The sequence below is a fragment of the Leptinotarsa decemlineata genome, unplaced genomic scaffold, assembly GCF_025532065.1.
Source record: "Leptinotarsa decemlineata unplaced genomic scaffold, Ldec_3_MD MMD2_P_RNA_scaffold_2, whole genome shotgun sequence".
Taxonomy (NCBI): domain Eukaryota; kingdom Metazoa; phylum Arthropoda; class Insecta; order Coleoptera; family Chrysomelidae; genus Leptinotarsa; species Leptinotarsa decemlineata.
Genome location: NW_027412529.1, coordinates 5,130,766 through 5,147,605, shown reverse-complemented (window position 1 = coordinate 5,147,605; position 16,840 = coordinate 5,130,766). Strand labels below are relative to the sequence as shown.

Below are 16,840 nucleotides of genomic sequence, written 5' to 3'. Positions count from 1 at the left end.
AAAAATGTTTCTGTCAATTTGTAGAGAAATGTCAATTATGATTTTCAAAATAGAAAACATTCTCCGAATAATCATTTGAACATTCGAGATATATAAAAAAACGTTCATAAACAATTAAAAATCGTATTTTTTTCTGAATATCATATTATGAAGATAAAAATTTTTTGAATTCCCATACGGTCATACACAATTTATAAACAAATTGCGCTAAAACAGTTTGTTCAACTTACCGAATGTCTTTATTTGATACAGAAACAGGATATAATGATAAATATATAGAAAAATTAAAACAATATGTTATGTTACTAAAAAAAATCATAATGAACAAAATATAATGTTTTTGAACTTTTATAATGTGATCTTGTGGAGCACATTGATAAAAAGAGATTCACGTTCATTACAAGACCAAACACGACTATGATACGATATTTCATCATGGAATCCTAGTGCCTATCTTCCGGCTCCATCATCAGATCAGCTCCAGAGTACCTACCATATTGTCATCAAAATCACATAAAACTGCCAATTTTCATAACGCTACGATCTTTAAAAGATGGTTAAATTAGTTTTCTTAGATTTGACTACATAGTTACATACATACATACAGGTCGACCTAATAAAAGCGTATTAAAAACGAAAAACTCTAGAAAAAATTAAAAAATATTTAGGTCAGTCCTTAAAGAAATATTGAAAAATGCATGACTCGAAAAATCGTATACCATACACGGAAATGAATCTTGACAGGTCTTGATGCCTTCTAGATGGCTATCCTGTGTAGTGTGTATCAGCCAAATGGAATAAATATGACACTGAGTAAATATGACTGTGCTCAACAAAACACTCAGGCACGTCCAATTTTCAACAACCAAATTTTTCAATGCTCAATAACTCAGTTAACGGGAACAACAACTCGACCACGAACTCGGGCTTTGCAACCGTTACCACATCGCCTCTGATAATGTATACCGCAGTAGTAGACGAAACGTCAGGCATAAAAACCTGCAAACCACGCAAACGCTGAAAACAGATTTTACACTGTCATCTACGGCCGTGAATATTTACATTCTTTGGTAATTCATATTATTTATCCTATCGTCTGTCATTTTGGCGTCTTCAACTAGTTTGAATACTTTGAATTCTTGCTGTTTTCTAATGGAAATATACAATGAACTTTTTGTAATTAAAGTTGAACTTTCAATAATCACACCATGCATGTGTCGGTTTCACTTCTCCTATCATTATATTCGGCTCGCTTAAATATCATACAGTGTTAAAATGGAAATATGCCAACCAAGACAAAAATTATCGAATGATATTGAAAATTTCGTTATGGAATAAACTTTTCATGATCAGTCAATATCACTTGGTACCTATGTAAAAATGAAATACATACCGGCTACCTGAAATCCATACGCAATTTGTCGTTGGCACAACGCTTGTTGAAAAACAGATGTGAAGAAATTAAAACCCACTTGCTGCCTACATTTAATGCGGTAAATATTGGCAACGTTGTAAGGATTCCCAATAATCTATTTCATGTATGAAAATATACTTATTGGACTCCCTATTATCAATCAGATGTCTGATGATGGTGTATACTGAGGAGTTCTTATGAATGTTTGACGGACGGACGCTCTACTATCGAATCAATAGTGAACTCAATTTTTTTATGGTGGTAAAAATGTCATGCCAGCCTACAGAAATCAGTTTTCTAGTACTTACCATGAAATATATTCGGTAAATTCTTCAAATTATGATGGACGCCCTATCAGCGCATTCAATGTATGGATGCCATATTGATATCGGGATGTATATATATATATATATATATATATACAGGGTGTTCCTTAAACACATGCTAATATTTAAGGAGGTAATTCTTAGACCCATTTTAAGGAAAAAACGTCCTATGGACGTATTTCTTAAACGCCTTAACTTTTGAGATACAGGGTGGCAAAGTTTTAAAAAATAATCAGTTTTTTAATAATAACTGAGATGATTTTGTAGACATCTTTGGCATATTTGGTACATATGTTCCATGCCTCAAGGCGCATTTTCTGATGTACAATTTTCTTAATTTTCTCTGCCAGTGGCGTACGTACGAGTTTTGAAATGTATATTTTTGGCGAAAAAAATACTACGCCACTGCTTTATCTTGAATTAAAAATTATTTTTAAAATCTCCATACATTTTTGAGCACATTTGATTTGCTGGGTTTTCTTTGTCCGACGCATGGTTTTCCCTCAAAAAATTAAAAATCGCTTTACTTGAAGCAAACTAAGAGATCAGATTTGTTGCAAAATAATTGAGGATCTAAAAGGTATTTGTTTGTTGTCAGATGCACTGTTCTCAATTAAAATTACGTCATAACGCAGCACCGCTTAATAATTTTTGAAAACATAAATTTGGTTATCCTGGAATAAATGACGTGTAGCAGAATTTATTTACTGCACCTCTTGGAAATATGGAGTTTGTCGATATGTGATTTCTTTTAAAGATTAAAAGCAGAAAAAACAGCGTACCCACCATAGCAATAAAAAACGAATTCTCTGTATGTACAAACGTCAGTAGCTAATATTGATGTTGGTTTAAAGTAAGGTGTTGGCGTTAAAAAATGTCACAGCGCGTTTTGATTGATTGATTTTGAAGTGTTATTGAAGTTATTTTGGTAGTCCGTTGTTTTTCTGAATATTAGTAAATATGGTAAATTATACGAATGCGGAAATGGCGCAAATGCATTACGTATATGGCCTTGCCGATGGTAATGCAACAGAAGCCAGGCGCATTTATAAGGAAAGATATCCTAATCGTGCCTTACCAGATAGCCGAACCTTTTCAAATATTCATCGTCGACTTGGGGAAACTGGTAGCTTCAAGAAAGAGACTCCGGAAGGTAGACCACATGTAGTAAGAACTCCTGAAATTGAGAAAGCGGTGCTGCAAGAAATTGAGGAACATCCTGAGACGAGTACGAGGAAGATCGCTAGAACTCTGGATATTTGTCATCAAATTGTTTGGCGTATTTTGGTTGATTTTTTTGTTATACCCATACCATATTTCAAGAGTGCAGGCATTACTCCCCAGAGATTTTCCACAGCGTGTGAACTTCAGTCAGTGGTATCTACAAAGTATTGCACTAAATCCGCAGTTTGAGACACAAATTTTGTTCACAGACGAATCAAATTTTTCTCGGAATGCCATTCAAAATTTCCATAACAATCATGTGTGGGCTGAAGAAAATCCCCATTCAATAACCGAAACCCATTTCCAACACCAATTTTCGGTTAATGTATGGGCAGGAATTATAGGTGATCATCTAATAGGCCCATTTTTTCTACCAGGACGCCTTGATGGTCGTTCTTATTTACACTTTCTCGAAGAAGACTTACCTGGGTTATTGGAAGATGTGCCACTTGCGTTAAGGAATCGAATATGGTACATGCACGATGGCGCCGCTGCTCATTTCAGTGTAATTGTCCGAAACCATTTAAATACATTTTATCCTAATCGTTGGATAGGTCGCGGAGGACCTCAGCAATGGCCAGCAAGATCCCCCGATCTCAACAGTTTAGATTTTTTTTTATGGGGTCACCTTAAAACTCTTGTGTATAAAACTCCCGTTAATACTTTAGAAGATTTAAGAGAGCGAATAGTTGCCTCGTGTGAAACTATACGAAATACGCCGGGAATATTTGAACTGGTGCGTAATTCCATGCGTAGAAGGGCGGAAGCATGCATACTAAGTGCAGGTGGCCACTTCCAACAATTTTTATAATCAGTTTTGGTATTATTACTAATTAACAAATTTGTGCTATTCGTTTAGACTTACTGTCACAGAATAAAATAAAACTCGTTTTTGTGAAAAATTTATTTTTTTGTAGATTATGTTTTCAAATATTATTAGGGAATTGGTAATGCGTTATGAAGCAATTTTCAGATTCTCATTCATTTTAGAATTGATCTAATTTCTTAATTTGCTTTATGTCGATTTTTATTTTTTTGAGTGAAAATCATGCGTCGGACAAAGAAATACCAGGAGATCAAATTTTCTCAAAAATAAATGAGGATTTTAAAAATGATTTTATTTTGAAAAGAAAGCATTGGCGTAGTACTTTTTCCCCAAAAATATTCAATGCGAAACCCGTAGGGATGCCACTGTTTGAAAAAATACAAATTTGTGTACATCATAAAATGCGCCTTGAGGCATGGAACATATGTACCAAATATGCCAAAGATGTCTACAAAATTATCTCAGTTATTATTAAAAAACTGATTATTTTTGAAAACTTTGCCACCCTGTATCTCAAAAGTTAAGGCGTTTAGGACATACGTCCATAGGACGTTTTTTCCTTAAAACGGGTCTAAGAATTACCTCCTTAAATATTAGCATGTGTTTAAGGAACACCCTGTATAGAACTAAACAAATAGTGGGGCTTTGCAGCAGTTTGTCCAAGCTTTCGGAAATAATAAATTGTTTCCATCATCAGGGGTGCTACAAAATTGTGGGTGTAATTAATATTAAGATATAAATGAATGGTTAGACTTACAACTTTGTTGAGGATGTTTCATACAATGGTTATATTGGGCACATAGCTTTCGTGTATGGTGTAATGCATTTCCTTTTCAGGGTACCTATTTGAAACATTATGGTTTAACTATTCCTTGTTATTATTTCAATATCTCACACTGAATATTCTGCAGGTCAAACATTTTATCTGACGAAGAAGCTCAAGAGGTAGCGAAACTCCTAAATTCTCAAGACAACAAATCCGACAAATGGCATCCGAATGCGTCCAGTTCGTTGCTGCAAGATTCCATGTCTGCCTCCGTGGCCGATTCCTCGGGACCGGTATCTCTCAACGATAGTTTCGGGCCCCCTTCGATCTTTGAAGAGTCATTCAATGAGCATTTCATGGAGTCCAGCGAAACGACCAATCTCTTGAATTCTGTGAAAAACCAAGATAGTAGAGGTAAATACGCTGAAGCTTCGTCTCAGTACTACGAATCGACGTCTAGTTTGGATTCGATGCAGGATGAGGAGAAGGAATCTAAGAATGATATAGATACTAGTGTTTCGGCTACTGACTCTGGTTTGATAGGTAAGTCTTTCTCAGTTTTATAAATGATGTCATTTTGGTCTAAATCTTTTTTTTTTTTGAGGACTAGGTGCGATATATTCTTATTGTTCATGATTTATCAAGATGTACCTAATAAAACTCGTTCGCGATGAGAAATTATGGAGAAACATTCCAAGTTTGTTGTACAATTAGAAATATAAATATAATTGTATTCTTGTAGAAAAAAAGTATTTTATATAGTTGTCTTTCATTCAGGAGTTTTATAAAATTCACACCCAAAACATCATTTCAGAAAGCATACAATTTCTTTCAGATTCCGTTACTAGCTTATCCGAGGGTAACTATTTAGAAAGCAAGACTGATGAAGGATTTGTTGCGAAACCTATTCAAATCATAGGGGTAGAACACGGAGTGCATTACTATGAGGATGGCCACTTTTGGATGGAAGTACCTGGTTTACCTCCAGAAGATGACGATGATCTCGAATATCCTACATACGTTCCTAAACCAAACAAAATTAGCTTTTCGTTGGAACCCATGAAGGTCTATTCGACTTTTAGGTGAGTGAATCTTCATAATGCTAGTAATAATAAAACTTCATTTCCCAAAGACAATATAAAGTTGTCTACACAATAAAATAGAGATACCAAAAATTAATTATGAACATTAAATGAGAAGAACAGAATATGAATTACTGAAAACTTCTGCTAGTGTCTAATATATAAAAATGGATGTTTATTGGTTGGTTGGTTAGTAAGTGATAAACTTCTACATCGCTCAACCAATCCTGATGAAACTTGACGTATATAAGTAATTTTTCATAGAGAAGGTTTTTAGGCTATCAATTTTTTCTGTAACTCGCCACTAGATGGCGCTGTAGAACAATTTTTTGAAAGCACGCTGCACACACCTAAGTTCGTTGATTCTGATTCTGTCGAAACATTGGAACAGCAGCGATACAGCAACATAGTACTAGTATATGTATAAGTGTGACTGGTTTATACATGTAAACATCTAATTTTTGATACATTAACATATTTTTTTATTATTAAATATTTTTTTAGTTTGAGAATACTCTCTACAATATTGTGACGTACCTAAACAAAAAACTGTTGTGTGACTATTGTAACATACTGTTTTCTGTAAAAAAATTTGAAAGTGAATAAATATCTTATCTTGTAGTAAAGTGATGGCAATAACTAATATTATGTTCTCTTTGTGTATTTTTTAGCATATCTGAATACGATAGGAGAAATGAAGATGTCGATCCGGTCGCAGCATCCGCGGAATATGAACTGGAGAAGAGAGTCGAAAAGATGGACGTGTTTCCCGTGGAACTAGTCAAAGGGTCTGAAGGTCTAGGTTTGAGCATAATAGGGATGGGGGTTGGCGCGGACGCTGGCCTGGAGAAGCTAGGTGAGAATTTATTTTTAAAATTATTTGTTGCAAAATGCCATTTACACAGTTGTATTCTCGACAAATACGCCGTCGTGGATGTTTTCAAGGTTTTCTTCATCAATTCACACTTCACACTGGCAAAAAACATTCGTTTGAAAAGCAATGAAACATGATTGTCGTCTTTTCCAGCAAACTTCTGTGTAAGTAGCGGTAGTCTTTCTTCAATAGGAATAATACCAGTGAATTGGTACAACAGAGAGTTTAGATGGTTGTTTTTGGGGTTATTGAGATACCTCACTTGTTATTTTCCTGATAGCCGTTGTTCCAGATACTTCAATTGTTTTCAAGGTCCTTTGTTTGATATGGAGAAATACTGGGTGCGAATATTCAATAAGTGGTTGACAGATTAGTTTGTAGATTCGAATTGCTATATTGGGTTGGACCCATGTACATTTTTTATCAGAATATTGAGTTCTGCAATTTGAGTAAAATTTGATGGAATGCCATTTTCCATAGGCAAATTGTTTCATTTGGATGTATTGTTACGTTTCCCCCGTGAGTTTGATAGTAATTGACTATACTGTACAATTAAACTCAAACTATATTTCACTGCTAGACTGACAATACAACACAAATACTTTAACTGATACTCAAATGTCTATCGCCTAATAAGATCTCTTCGTACCGCACTTTCAACTAGACTTCCTCGATCTGCATGTTGGTAATGTTTATATAACGTCATGGAAGTATCTGGAAGCTGATGGGGAAGTCTCTCGAAGCGACGCGACATCGAGAACAATCGCGACTCGCAAGTCGAGTTGAGCGCGACCTTGGCAAAGTCACAATCGATTGACGAAGACCAGCGGCTGGCTGGCGTTATTTTTTTCGGGAAATGATTTACAATAGTATTAAGGTTATCAAGCTATTTCATTTGCAGAAAGTATGTCAGAAAAATAGTATTTTTTTCCTTTTGAAACGATAAAGAATCATTGTTCTTTCGAAGAAACACTTCTGATTAGGTCATTCAGAGTGTTATAATTTATGATTCAGCTGACTTCGTTATTTGAAAACATTAACGTTTTCAATTGAATTATGGGGATGATCTTTTCAGGAATTTTTGTCAAAACGATAACTACTAATGGAGCTGCGGCTAAAGATGGACGCATCAGGGTGAACGATCAGATAATTGAGGTGGACGGTAAAAGTTTGGTGGGCGTCACTCAAGCTTACGCCGCCAGCGTTCTAAGGAATACCTCGGGCTTGGTAAAGTTCAGTATAGGAAGGGAGAGGGATCCAGAAAACAGCGAAGTTGCGCAGCTAATAAAGCAGTCGTTGCAGGCAGATAGGGATAGGGAAGAGAGGAGGCAGAGGATTATGGAGGCGGAACAGCAGCATAGCGAAGCAAGCACAGTTCAGTTGACTGGTAAGTTATTTCTACTATATTCTAGATTCTTCAAAGTGGGTGCCACTACGTTTTGAAGAACTCTTTTAAAATACTCTGAGATTATTTATGAAAAGCAACTTTTTCACTACAGTAGACAGGTTATTAATGAACATATTGAATAGAAGAGGCCCCAATTTGGAGCCTTTAGGTACACCAGAATTGACTGAAAATTTTCTAGAAATATTTCCATTGTGTTTCACAATGAAGTATCTTTTAATTGTGACTTATTTCACACAGTTTCGTAGACATAATTAGTGAAAATGAATAAATTCTTCTTGATTAATTCATTTATTTTATTTACACACATCGGAAAAGTCTAGGGATATTTTTATAACATACTAAATATCATAAAAATAAATGCATGAGGTCGTTTAATTTCGATTAAATTGGTACACTCGACCACCCTGTAGATTTCTATGGGTTGAACAAAGCCTGCAAAAACGGTAACTAATCTTTCATCAAGTTTTTTACAAACTGTAGGTTTTCGGCTAAAATGAATAATCTGAAAGTGTCGAGTTTGTACATTCTATGCAGTTCTTGCTCGGCAATTAAACTGGAAATATTGTGCTTTAACATGGAACGCCATCACTTACCATTGGCTGAGATGAATAGAGCTGTAGGGCTTCTTCAAGGTGGCATGCGACAAAATGATGTAGCTCTTCGTTTGGGGGTCTCCCAAAGTGTTATCAGTCGATTGTGGCGGCGTTTCCGTGAAACTGGCAGTCCAGCCGAACAACATCCAGGGCGAGGACGCGCTACAACTGCAGTTCAAGACCGATTTTTGGTCTTAACCGCAAGAAGACAACCGACAATCACAGCACCTGAGTTGGTTAACGTGTTGCAGCAGACGCACTAGGTAACCATTGGTCGTGATACTGTCAGAAATCGACTGCATGAAGCAGATCTCCACAACAGAACGCCACATAGATTTCCACCTTTGTCGAGAGGCAATCGCGGTAGAAGATTAGAGTGGTGTCAAGAACATCAAAACTGGGATGCAAATGATTGGGCCACAGTTTTGTTTACAGACGAATCCAGATTTGGATTTCATCCAGATTCTCGTCTAGTAAGACTGTGGAGACGACCTGGAAATAATGAACATTTGAGACACGTCCATTTGAGACACGTCCAGCTATGGGGCGGAATCATGATCGGCGGCAGAACCGATCTCGTTTTTCCAAATCGCTCCCTCACAGCTCGACAGTACCTCGACACCATTCTTCTACCTATCGTCCGTCCGTTTGCTGGTGCTGTTGGTGAAAACTTCCACCTAATGCACGATAATGCTCGTCCACATGTCGCGCGTCTAGTGACTGACTGGCTCACCAACGAAGGAGTTGATGTATTGCCATGGCCAGCACAATTACCGGACCTGAATCCCATCGAGCATGTGTGGGACATGCTTCAACGAAGTTGTAAGTTACATTCGTTTAATAATCACCCGTCAACTTTTTTTTTCCCTAAAGCAATCTAAAAAAAAAATTATTGCCATCTTTAAAAATATCCCTAGACTTTTCCGATGTGTGTATAAATCAATAGTGATAATAATCTTTGTTGACTTTCAAATAACATATGTTGTACAAGTACGGTCAAAGTTTAAATTGAGATAAAACTACAACTAAGGATACGACAAAATATTTTGAGACTTATCTTGAGTAGAAATAAATGTGTATTATAATTTTGGCAAACGTTGAAGATATGAATAATTTTTCTTTTTATAGACAGTATTGAAATTCAAAAATTCATATCCCATCGTGAAGAAATGAATCAATCAAATTTACATACAGCGAAAAATAAATGAATGTTCGTCTTGTTCGATAAGAAAATAAACTGAAAGAATGCATTTAATAAAAATTTTCTCAGGATCGGCAAACACAAGTGTTAGCGATGGTCCCACTAGTCCGACTGTCAATCAAGAAAGCCTTTTCGAGCACGAGCAGGACAACGTTGAATCTCTAAGATCTCTACTAGTGGAGGTAACGTATTCGAAGTATTTTTGTCATGCTTTGGTTTGATCAAATTTTTGTGTGTTGTGCGATTAAACTACGAATTTTGTGTTGATTTTTGCTATTTGTGATTGTTGATGTGACATCTTTTCCCTTTCATCCGATATAATTTTGTTTTAGTTAAAAAATTAAAAGACAATGAAATGTCTCTTATTGTTGAAACTAAAAAAGTTGAAACTTATTTATTTATTCTTCAATTCATTGCTACATTTGTATATACAGGGTCCTGCAACAGTGGCGCGGTGTTCCATATCTCAGTTTAGGAAACAGATAGGGATCTAAATTTCTACAATATTACCTCATTGCACGAGCTCGACAAAATAAAAATATTGGCGGTCACACAGGGTGTTCAATTTTTTCTGGGCGGATCTCAACTGTGTTTTTTTAAATAGCAACCTATATTTTTTATTGCTTTTTCGGTTTCTACATAGAAAATAAAAGACACTTTATGAATATCTTCACTCCGAAAATATTGACGGTTTTCGAGATATCTAGCATGACAGATTTTTTTTTCCAATATTCGTCGCTCAGAATATTTGAAATTATAAAGTTGTGCCAAGTCCAATTGAATTTTTATTTTGGTCAAATAATCTACATTGGTAACTCTCTCAAACGATATATCTGAAATCGACCTGTGATATACAGGGTATGAAAAACCGCTTGCCACATATTGTCACATATGGATTTCACAGTAAAAAAATCATTGATATTATGGCGATACAATAGAGAGTTGTCATTTTTAGAAAAAAAAATAATAAGAAAAACTATAGGACACGCTATAATGTACAAAATTGAAACAAGTTATCTTTCGTACATTTTTATCAGTCGTCAAATGGATTTTGCTTTGAAAAAAGTCTTTCATCGAGTTTATGGCGTAGAAATAGGAAGAATGCCCATTTTTCGAATAAAATGCTTTTTTAAGAAAAACTATTGAACCTAGCCATAGGGAATACTTAATGAAATTTGTAGAGGTTTCGTTGGCGCTCCTTATGGATCAATAATATACCATATAATATCCATTTAAAATAAGAAAGTTTCTGCAAATTTTTATTTACAATATGTGGCAAGCGGTTTTTCATACCCTGTATATCACAGGTAGATTTCAGATTATCGATATATCGAGAGAGTTACCAATGTAGAATATTTAACCAAAAAAAAAAATCAATTGGACTTGGTACATCTTTATAATTTCAAATATTCTGAGTGACGAATATTGGAAAAAAAAACCTGTCACGCTAGATATCTCGAAAACCGTCAATATTTTCGAAGTGAAGATATACATAAAGTGTCTTTTATTTTCTATGTAGAAACCGAAAAAACTATAAAAAATATAGGTTGCCATTCGAAAAAACACAGTTGGGATCCACCCAAAAAAATTGAACACCCTGTGTGACCGCCAATATTTTTATTTTGTCGAGCTCGAGTAATAAGGTGATATTATAGAAATTTAGATTCCTATCTGTTTCCTAAATAGAGATATGGAACACCGCGCCACTGTTGCAGGACCCTGTATAATCAGATACCATATTTGAATTTTTATCTTTTTTTTATTTCTGAATGTTATAAATCTTTGTTTTTTTTATCTTAATCTTTTCTATACTTTCAGTATTTTTATTTTATTGTCATTTTTTCTACTTGATATACATATCGGATGCAAAATGAAAAGTTAATAACTCTTTTATGTGTTTGTGATGCAGACTCAACGAAAATATAACATGTCAGAGCTTGAAGTTATGCGGCTGAAAAATAAGGTAGGTGAAGTTGAACTTCATAATTACTATATTCAGTTCAATATTGTTGAAAAAACAATTTTTTTTCTTTATTGAATACTTCTAAGAATGAGTAATCCTTTTCTCATAGAGAGCTGACTACGGAAACCATTCATTTAACAACAATAATAATAATAATAATCTTTATCAATCCCAAGAAACAAAAATGTTCATAAAACAGAAATAAAATTCAAATAATGATTAAATGAATTATTTGATAACTAATTCGTTAACGAAGTATAGTTAATTGATGCTTATTACATTTGTAACTTTATCTGCATTCGTAGTGTAGTGCATAATGTTGATAAAACAAAATTGTTTGCATGGTTTGTTTTGTGAGTTGAATGCAACCTCTTTCGTAAGTTTGGTAATTCATTTAAGAGAATTGAAGCAGTAGTAATATTCTTTGAAAATCTTTTTATTTTTGTTTAGAACTCAATGTTTCTTTCTGATTTTTGGGTTTATGATTTTCACAATCTGGAAAATAAATATAGTTAAATAAAGAGAGAATCTGCCTAAGTGTTATAAAGAACAAATTGTAAAGATTACTCTGAAAAGTTACTGCGTTATACAGGGCTTTTCATGATGAGCGTTAATTAGCCGTTTCTGGCAAACTATTCAACGGATCAACCTGAAAATTCCACAGTATGCATAAGTCAATATGACCTACACGCCTAAAATATTTTAGAAGAAGCGGCGTTGTCGCTTCTACTATAAAGTATCTACATTTTTTGAAGACCCTGTATGAGGCAAATGAAAATATGACTCGGAGTGAAGATCCTCATAGTATCACTCCACTCCATTTCAAATTTGATCGTTTTAGTGCAAGAGAGTTCAAGATTATCAGCATTTATAAAAGTTCATGTTTGGTAAAAAAAATATCGAAATTAATTAGATAGATATTTAGATACATTTATTTCAACAGAGTATTTTATAATCATTCACAGGAGTGGCAGAAAATGTTTGTCTGAGAAATAAGTCAAAAGGAAAATTGTAAAGATATCAAATATGTGTACATATAAATCTAAAAATGAAGCATTCAAAATGAATTGCTTCAAGTTTCAAACACGATTACAAACATATTAAAATGTGCGTCATATTGCGCATGATTACTGAAAGTAGAGATAATTTCTATAAATACATAGCGCAATTTTGAATAAAATTTTGTTTCATAAATTTCCACAGGCCAGAAAATATTCATCAGTATTGTAGGGCTCCAGATTACATAAGAATTTTCTTACAGATTTCAGAAATCTGTTAGCAACGACAATATCTTTTATGTTTTTCGGAAGATTATTATAAAATTTCATTCCAGCGTAGATAGTGCTACGTTCATATAGGAATTTTGCATGGATGGGATATGAGAAGTCTTTTTTTGTCATGTCTCGTAAATATGCGTTTTGCGATGTATGTCAAAATGGCCTGGATGATTGATAATAAATTTTATCGATTCATATATATAGATTGCTGACACAGTAAGTAGTTTGTTGATCTTAAAGGCTCCTCTGCAGGAATCTCTTGTATTTATATTGAAGATTATTCTGATAATTTTTTTTTGACATAGGAAAACTCTATTAAACCCATGACATGAGCCCCAGATGATTATCCCTTGTCTCATAGCGGAGTAAAAATTCGCATAATATTCTGCAACTAGTGCTTCAAGATCAATATTTTTTTTAGAACTCTCATGGCGTATGTTACCGAGGATAGTTTATTGTAAAGGTTATCTATATGACTACTCCAACTTAAAGTGTCATCAATATATATGCCTAGAAACTTCACTGAAGTATTACAAATGATTTTTTGATTGTGCATAATTATTTATATCTTTTAAACGGTAATAGATAGGTATAGGGAAACAGTATATGAATTTGTTGACAAAGTGATAATGAATCATAATATGATATTATATATGGGGAGTTCCATTTGAAAAATCAAAGAAGCCACTACTTTATAGTAGAAGCGTGTAGGTCATATTGACTTATGCATACTGTGGAATTCTCAGGTTGATCCGTTGAATAGTTTGCCAGAAACGGCTGATTAATGCTCATCATGAAAAGCGCTGTATGTTTGCTCTCTATGAAACTGTTAGCCTTTCATAACTCTTTCATGTATTATATTCTGTAGAGTTCCTGTAAATGTTATCTGTTTCAATTCCATAACAAACGTTTTGGAGTGTAAACTGGATAGGAAAAAGTGATTTTTGTATAATTCAATGTTTAAAATTCATTTCGAACTTGATTTTCAGGAAGAGGTCTTGATATTAGTGAATTTTTTTCATCAAGACTAAAAATTTCATGGCCTAAAAAGTATGTTATTTGCATATAACTTTGCGAATTTTTTAGATCTCAATTTGCACCAACTAATTGTAATAGCTACCAAAAAACACATTAACAAAGAATGGTACCCTAGCTCCTGAAAAACAAATCTAAAAATATATCCTTTTCACATCCAATTTACACTTTATCATGGGATTTCACCGAACAGTTTACGAAACTACAACAGTTGTTTTGCTATACAACAGCTTCTTCAAGTGTCTTCATATATATTATATATATGTATATGTAAATCCAAAAGATAATTTCAATGGACATAACTAAAAAAAGAGCCCACCATAGACACGAATTTCGGGCTTTTGGCCCATCACCAGTATGGTGCAGCCAAGAGCAAAGATGGACTACACTTGGTTGCCAAAAGAAGTACAAATGCACGGAGCCATCAGCAAAAGCTAGCCACATATTTGTGGTTTTAGTTGATGGATCGTGTGTTTTACTAAAATACTACTAAAGTTACCACGGAGGCAGCATTTGTACTTCTTTTGGCAACCAAGTGATACCCATCCACGCACTTGGCTGCACCATACTGAAGATGGGCTGAAAATCCGGAATACGTGTCTTGGTTTTTCCCTTTTTTGACTGCTATGTCTGACAAAATTATCTATTGGATTTATATCAAGACACTCAATAATCTTCATACAATCAAATTCCCTGTTAGCACAGTATGGTGTCTAAAAATCTCACGATTATATTAGCTTTCCAATTCAAATGAATTTTAGCGAGGTAGATCAATTCTTTATTATTCCCCACATTGTAGCTCATGGAGCAGAATGGTGTGAAGCCCGACGAATCCGAGAAGTTCGAGCAGGTCTCCCAAAGACTGAAAGAAACCGAAAGACACCTCACAACCACCAAGAAGGAGGTGCAGACCTACCAGAACATGTTGGAGCAGTCTCAAACCCAATACCAATCCCTCGAAAAGAAATACAGCAAAGCTAAGCAGTTGGTGAGGGAATTCCAACAGAGGGAGCTGGACATGCTTCACCGGGAGGATTTCTATCAGCAGCTGTTGCAGGAGAAAGACACCGAATACAATTTGTTGGTGAAGTCGTTGAAGGATAGGGTTATCGCTCTGGAACAAGACTTGCTGGATACGCAGAGGAAGGCAGGGTTACCGATGGTGCTGCCTTACGATAACATCAATTTAAAGCAGGTAAGGATACGTTTCTTAGACGGATGTTGTTTTACACTTGTTCAGTGATATATATATATATATATATATATATATATATATATATATATATATTATGTACTTGATTTTTTAATATTCTTTGCAAAATTTATGGTGGAGTATAGAAATTTAGCTACTTCAGTTAGTTCCACTGATAATTATTTATTTAGAACAAGACTAATTCTCAAAAGATAGTTTTCTGTTGAAAAAAAAAAGATGTTTTTTTTAAGAAACGTTTTGATTTTCTACTTCTTCATCTTAATACAAAAATGTGGGAATATTCCAAAGAAAGGTATAAAGGTATAAAGATAAAGGATATGTAGAAAGCCAAAAAAATTTTTTCGTACTGCGGGATGAAAAGTTTGCTTTTCGTATCCTTCATGCGGGACAAAAGTGCCTCGTTCTCTCCCGGTTAGATAACACTAACGCGTATGCTCATAACTAATTTTTATTCTCGGTAATCTAGCAACGAATTGTTTATCAAACTGTCTATGACAACTTGAAATACATGAGTGAGTGAGTGAGTTATCGTATATGCACCACGAATGAAAAGGTGCATAATATAAATTTTTCCCAAAAATTAATCTAAAAATATACCCGTTCAATTCAAAAAAAGGATTTTTTATTTCACAATGGCTCCTGAATACTTTCAGACGTTTATTATTATCAATAAAGATATTCATACCTATAACGTGAGTGGGAAAGATAATATTCACATCACCGGCAAAAATATTAAACCACCTTGTACTCCTTTTTTTTTTTCAAGTGTCTTTGGGAATTGAATAAGTTACCAAATACCATCAAAAAGTATCATTCGCTAAACCTGTTCAAAAAACAACTTAAAAAAAAACCATTAATACTGAATAAATTTCGTAATCTGAGAAATTCTTGAAAATCAAACAACTAGTTGTTTGATTTTCAAGAAACAACTAGTTTAGATGAATATTCATGGTGTATTTAGTTTTTTCTTTTCATTAAGTTGTTACAAAAGTTTTGTCCGTTTCAATGTCATGTATTTTTTGTAGCTCCATATTTCAATAAATAATATTATTCTACTGTGTTGTGATATATACTGATTGATAGATAATGTTCTACATTGATGGCAATAATTTTTTTTCCTCTGTTCAACTTATTATTATTATGATGCCGTTAAGCTATTTTAGGCCAATTTTTCTCTACTAATTCAAATTGAACCAGAGCGTTGCTGAAGCACCTCAAAAATTAACCAGACATTTGGCAAAGATAGTGTTAATGTTCGACGTTGGTTGCAAAATTTCGTTCCAGGAATTTTTGCCTCGCCCCATAAGTGTTCGACCCACTCACGATGTGTGAGATGAAAGAAGAACTGGGTGTCAATTCTCATGCGGTTTTTGATGGTTTAAAGCGTATTGGAAATGTCAAAAAGCTCAAAAAGGGTGTGTCTCACAATTAAAACGATCAACAAACATTTTCACGTTTCGAGGTCTGTTTTTCTTTGCTTTTGCGCAACCAAAAGATCCTTTTTTGGATCGTATCGTCAAGTGTGATGAAAAGTGGATCCTCAACGACAACAGGAGACATTGGTTGGACATCGATGAGCCATCCAGGCACTTTCCAAAGGAAACAAAACCTAACAAAAAAACCTTGGTTACTACTGTA

At 34.4% G+C, this 16,840-nt stretch overlaps 1 protein-coding gene across 1 annotated transcript in view; it reads left to right on the top strand.

The window, feature by feature from the left end:
- Window positions 1-16,840, top strand: part of Spn (protein phosphatase 1 regulatory subunit spinophilin) — an 83,792-nt gene that overhangs the window by 58,544 nt on the left and 8,408 nt on the right. The window contains 7 exon segments of the mRNA XM_023160826.2: window positions 4,702-5,099; window positions 5,392-5,638; window positions 6,310-6,494; window positions 7,588-7,899; window positions 9,784-9,896; window positions 11,624-11,677; window positions 14,789-15,184. Of these exon segments, the coding sequence (XP_023016594.2) occupies window positions 4,702-5,099; window positions 5,392-5,638; window positions 6,310-6,494; window positions 7,588-7,899; window positions 9,784-9,896; window positions 11,624-11,677; window positions 14,789-15,184 (1,705 nt within the window).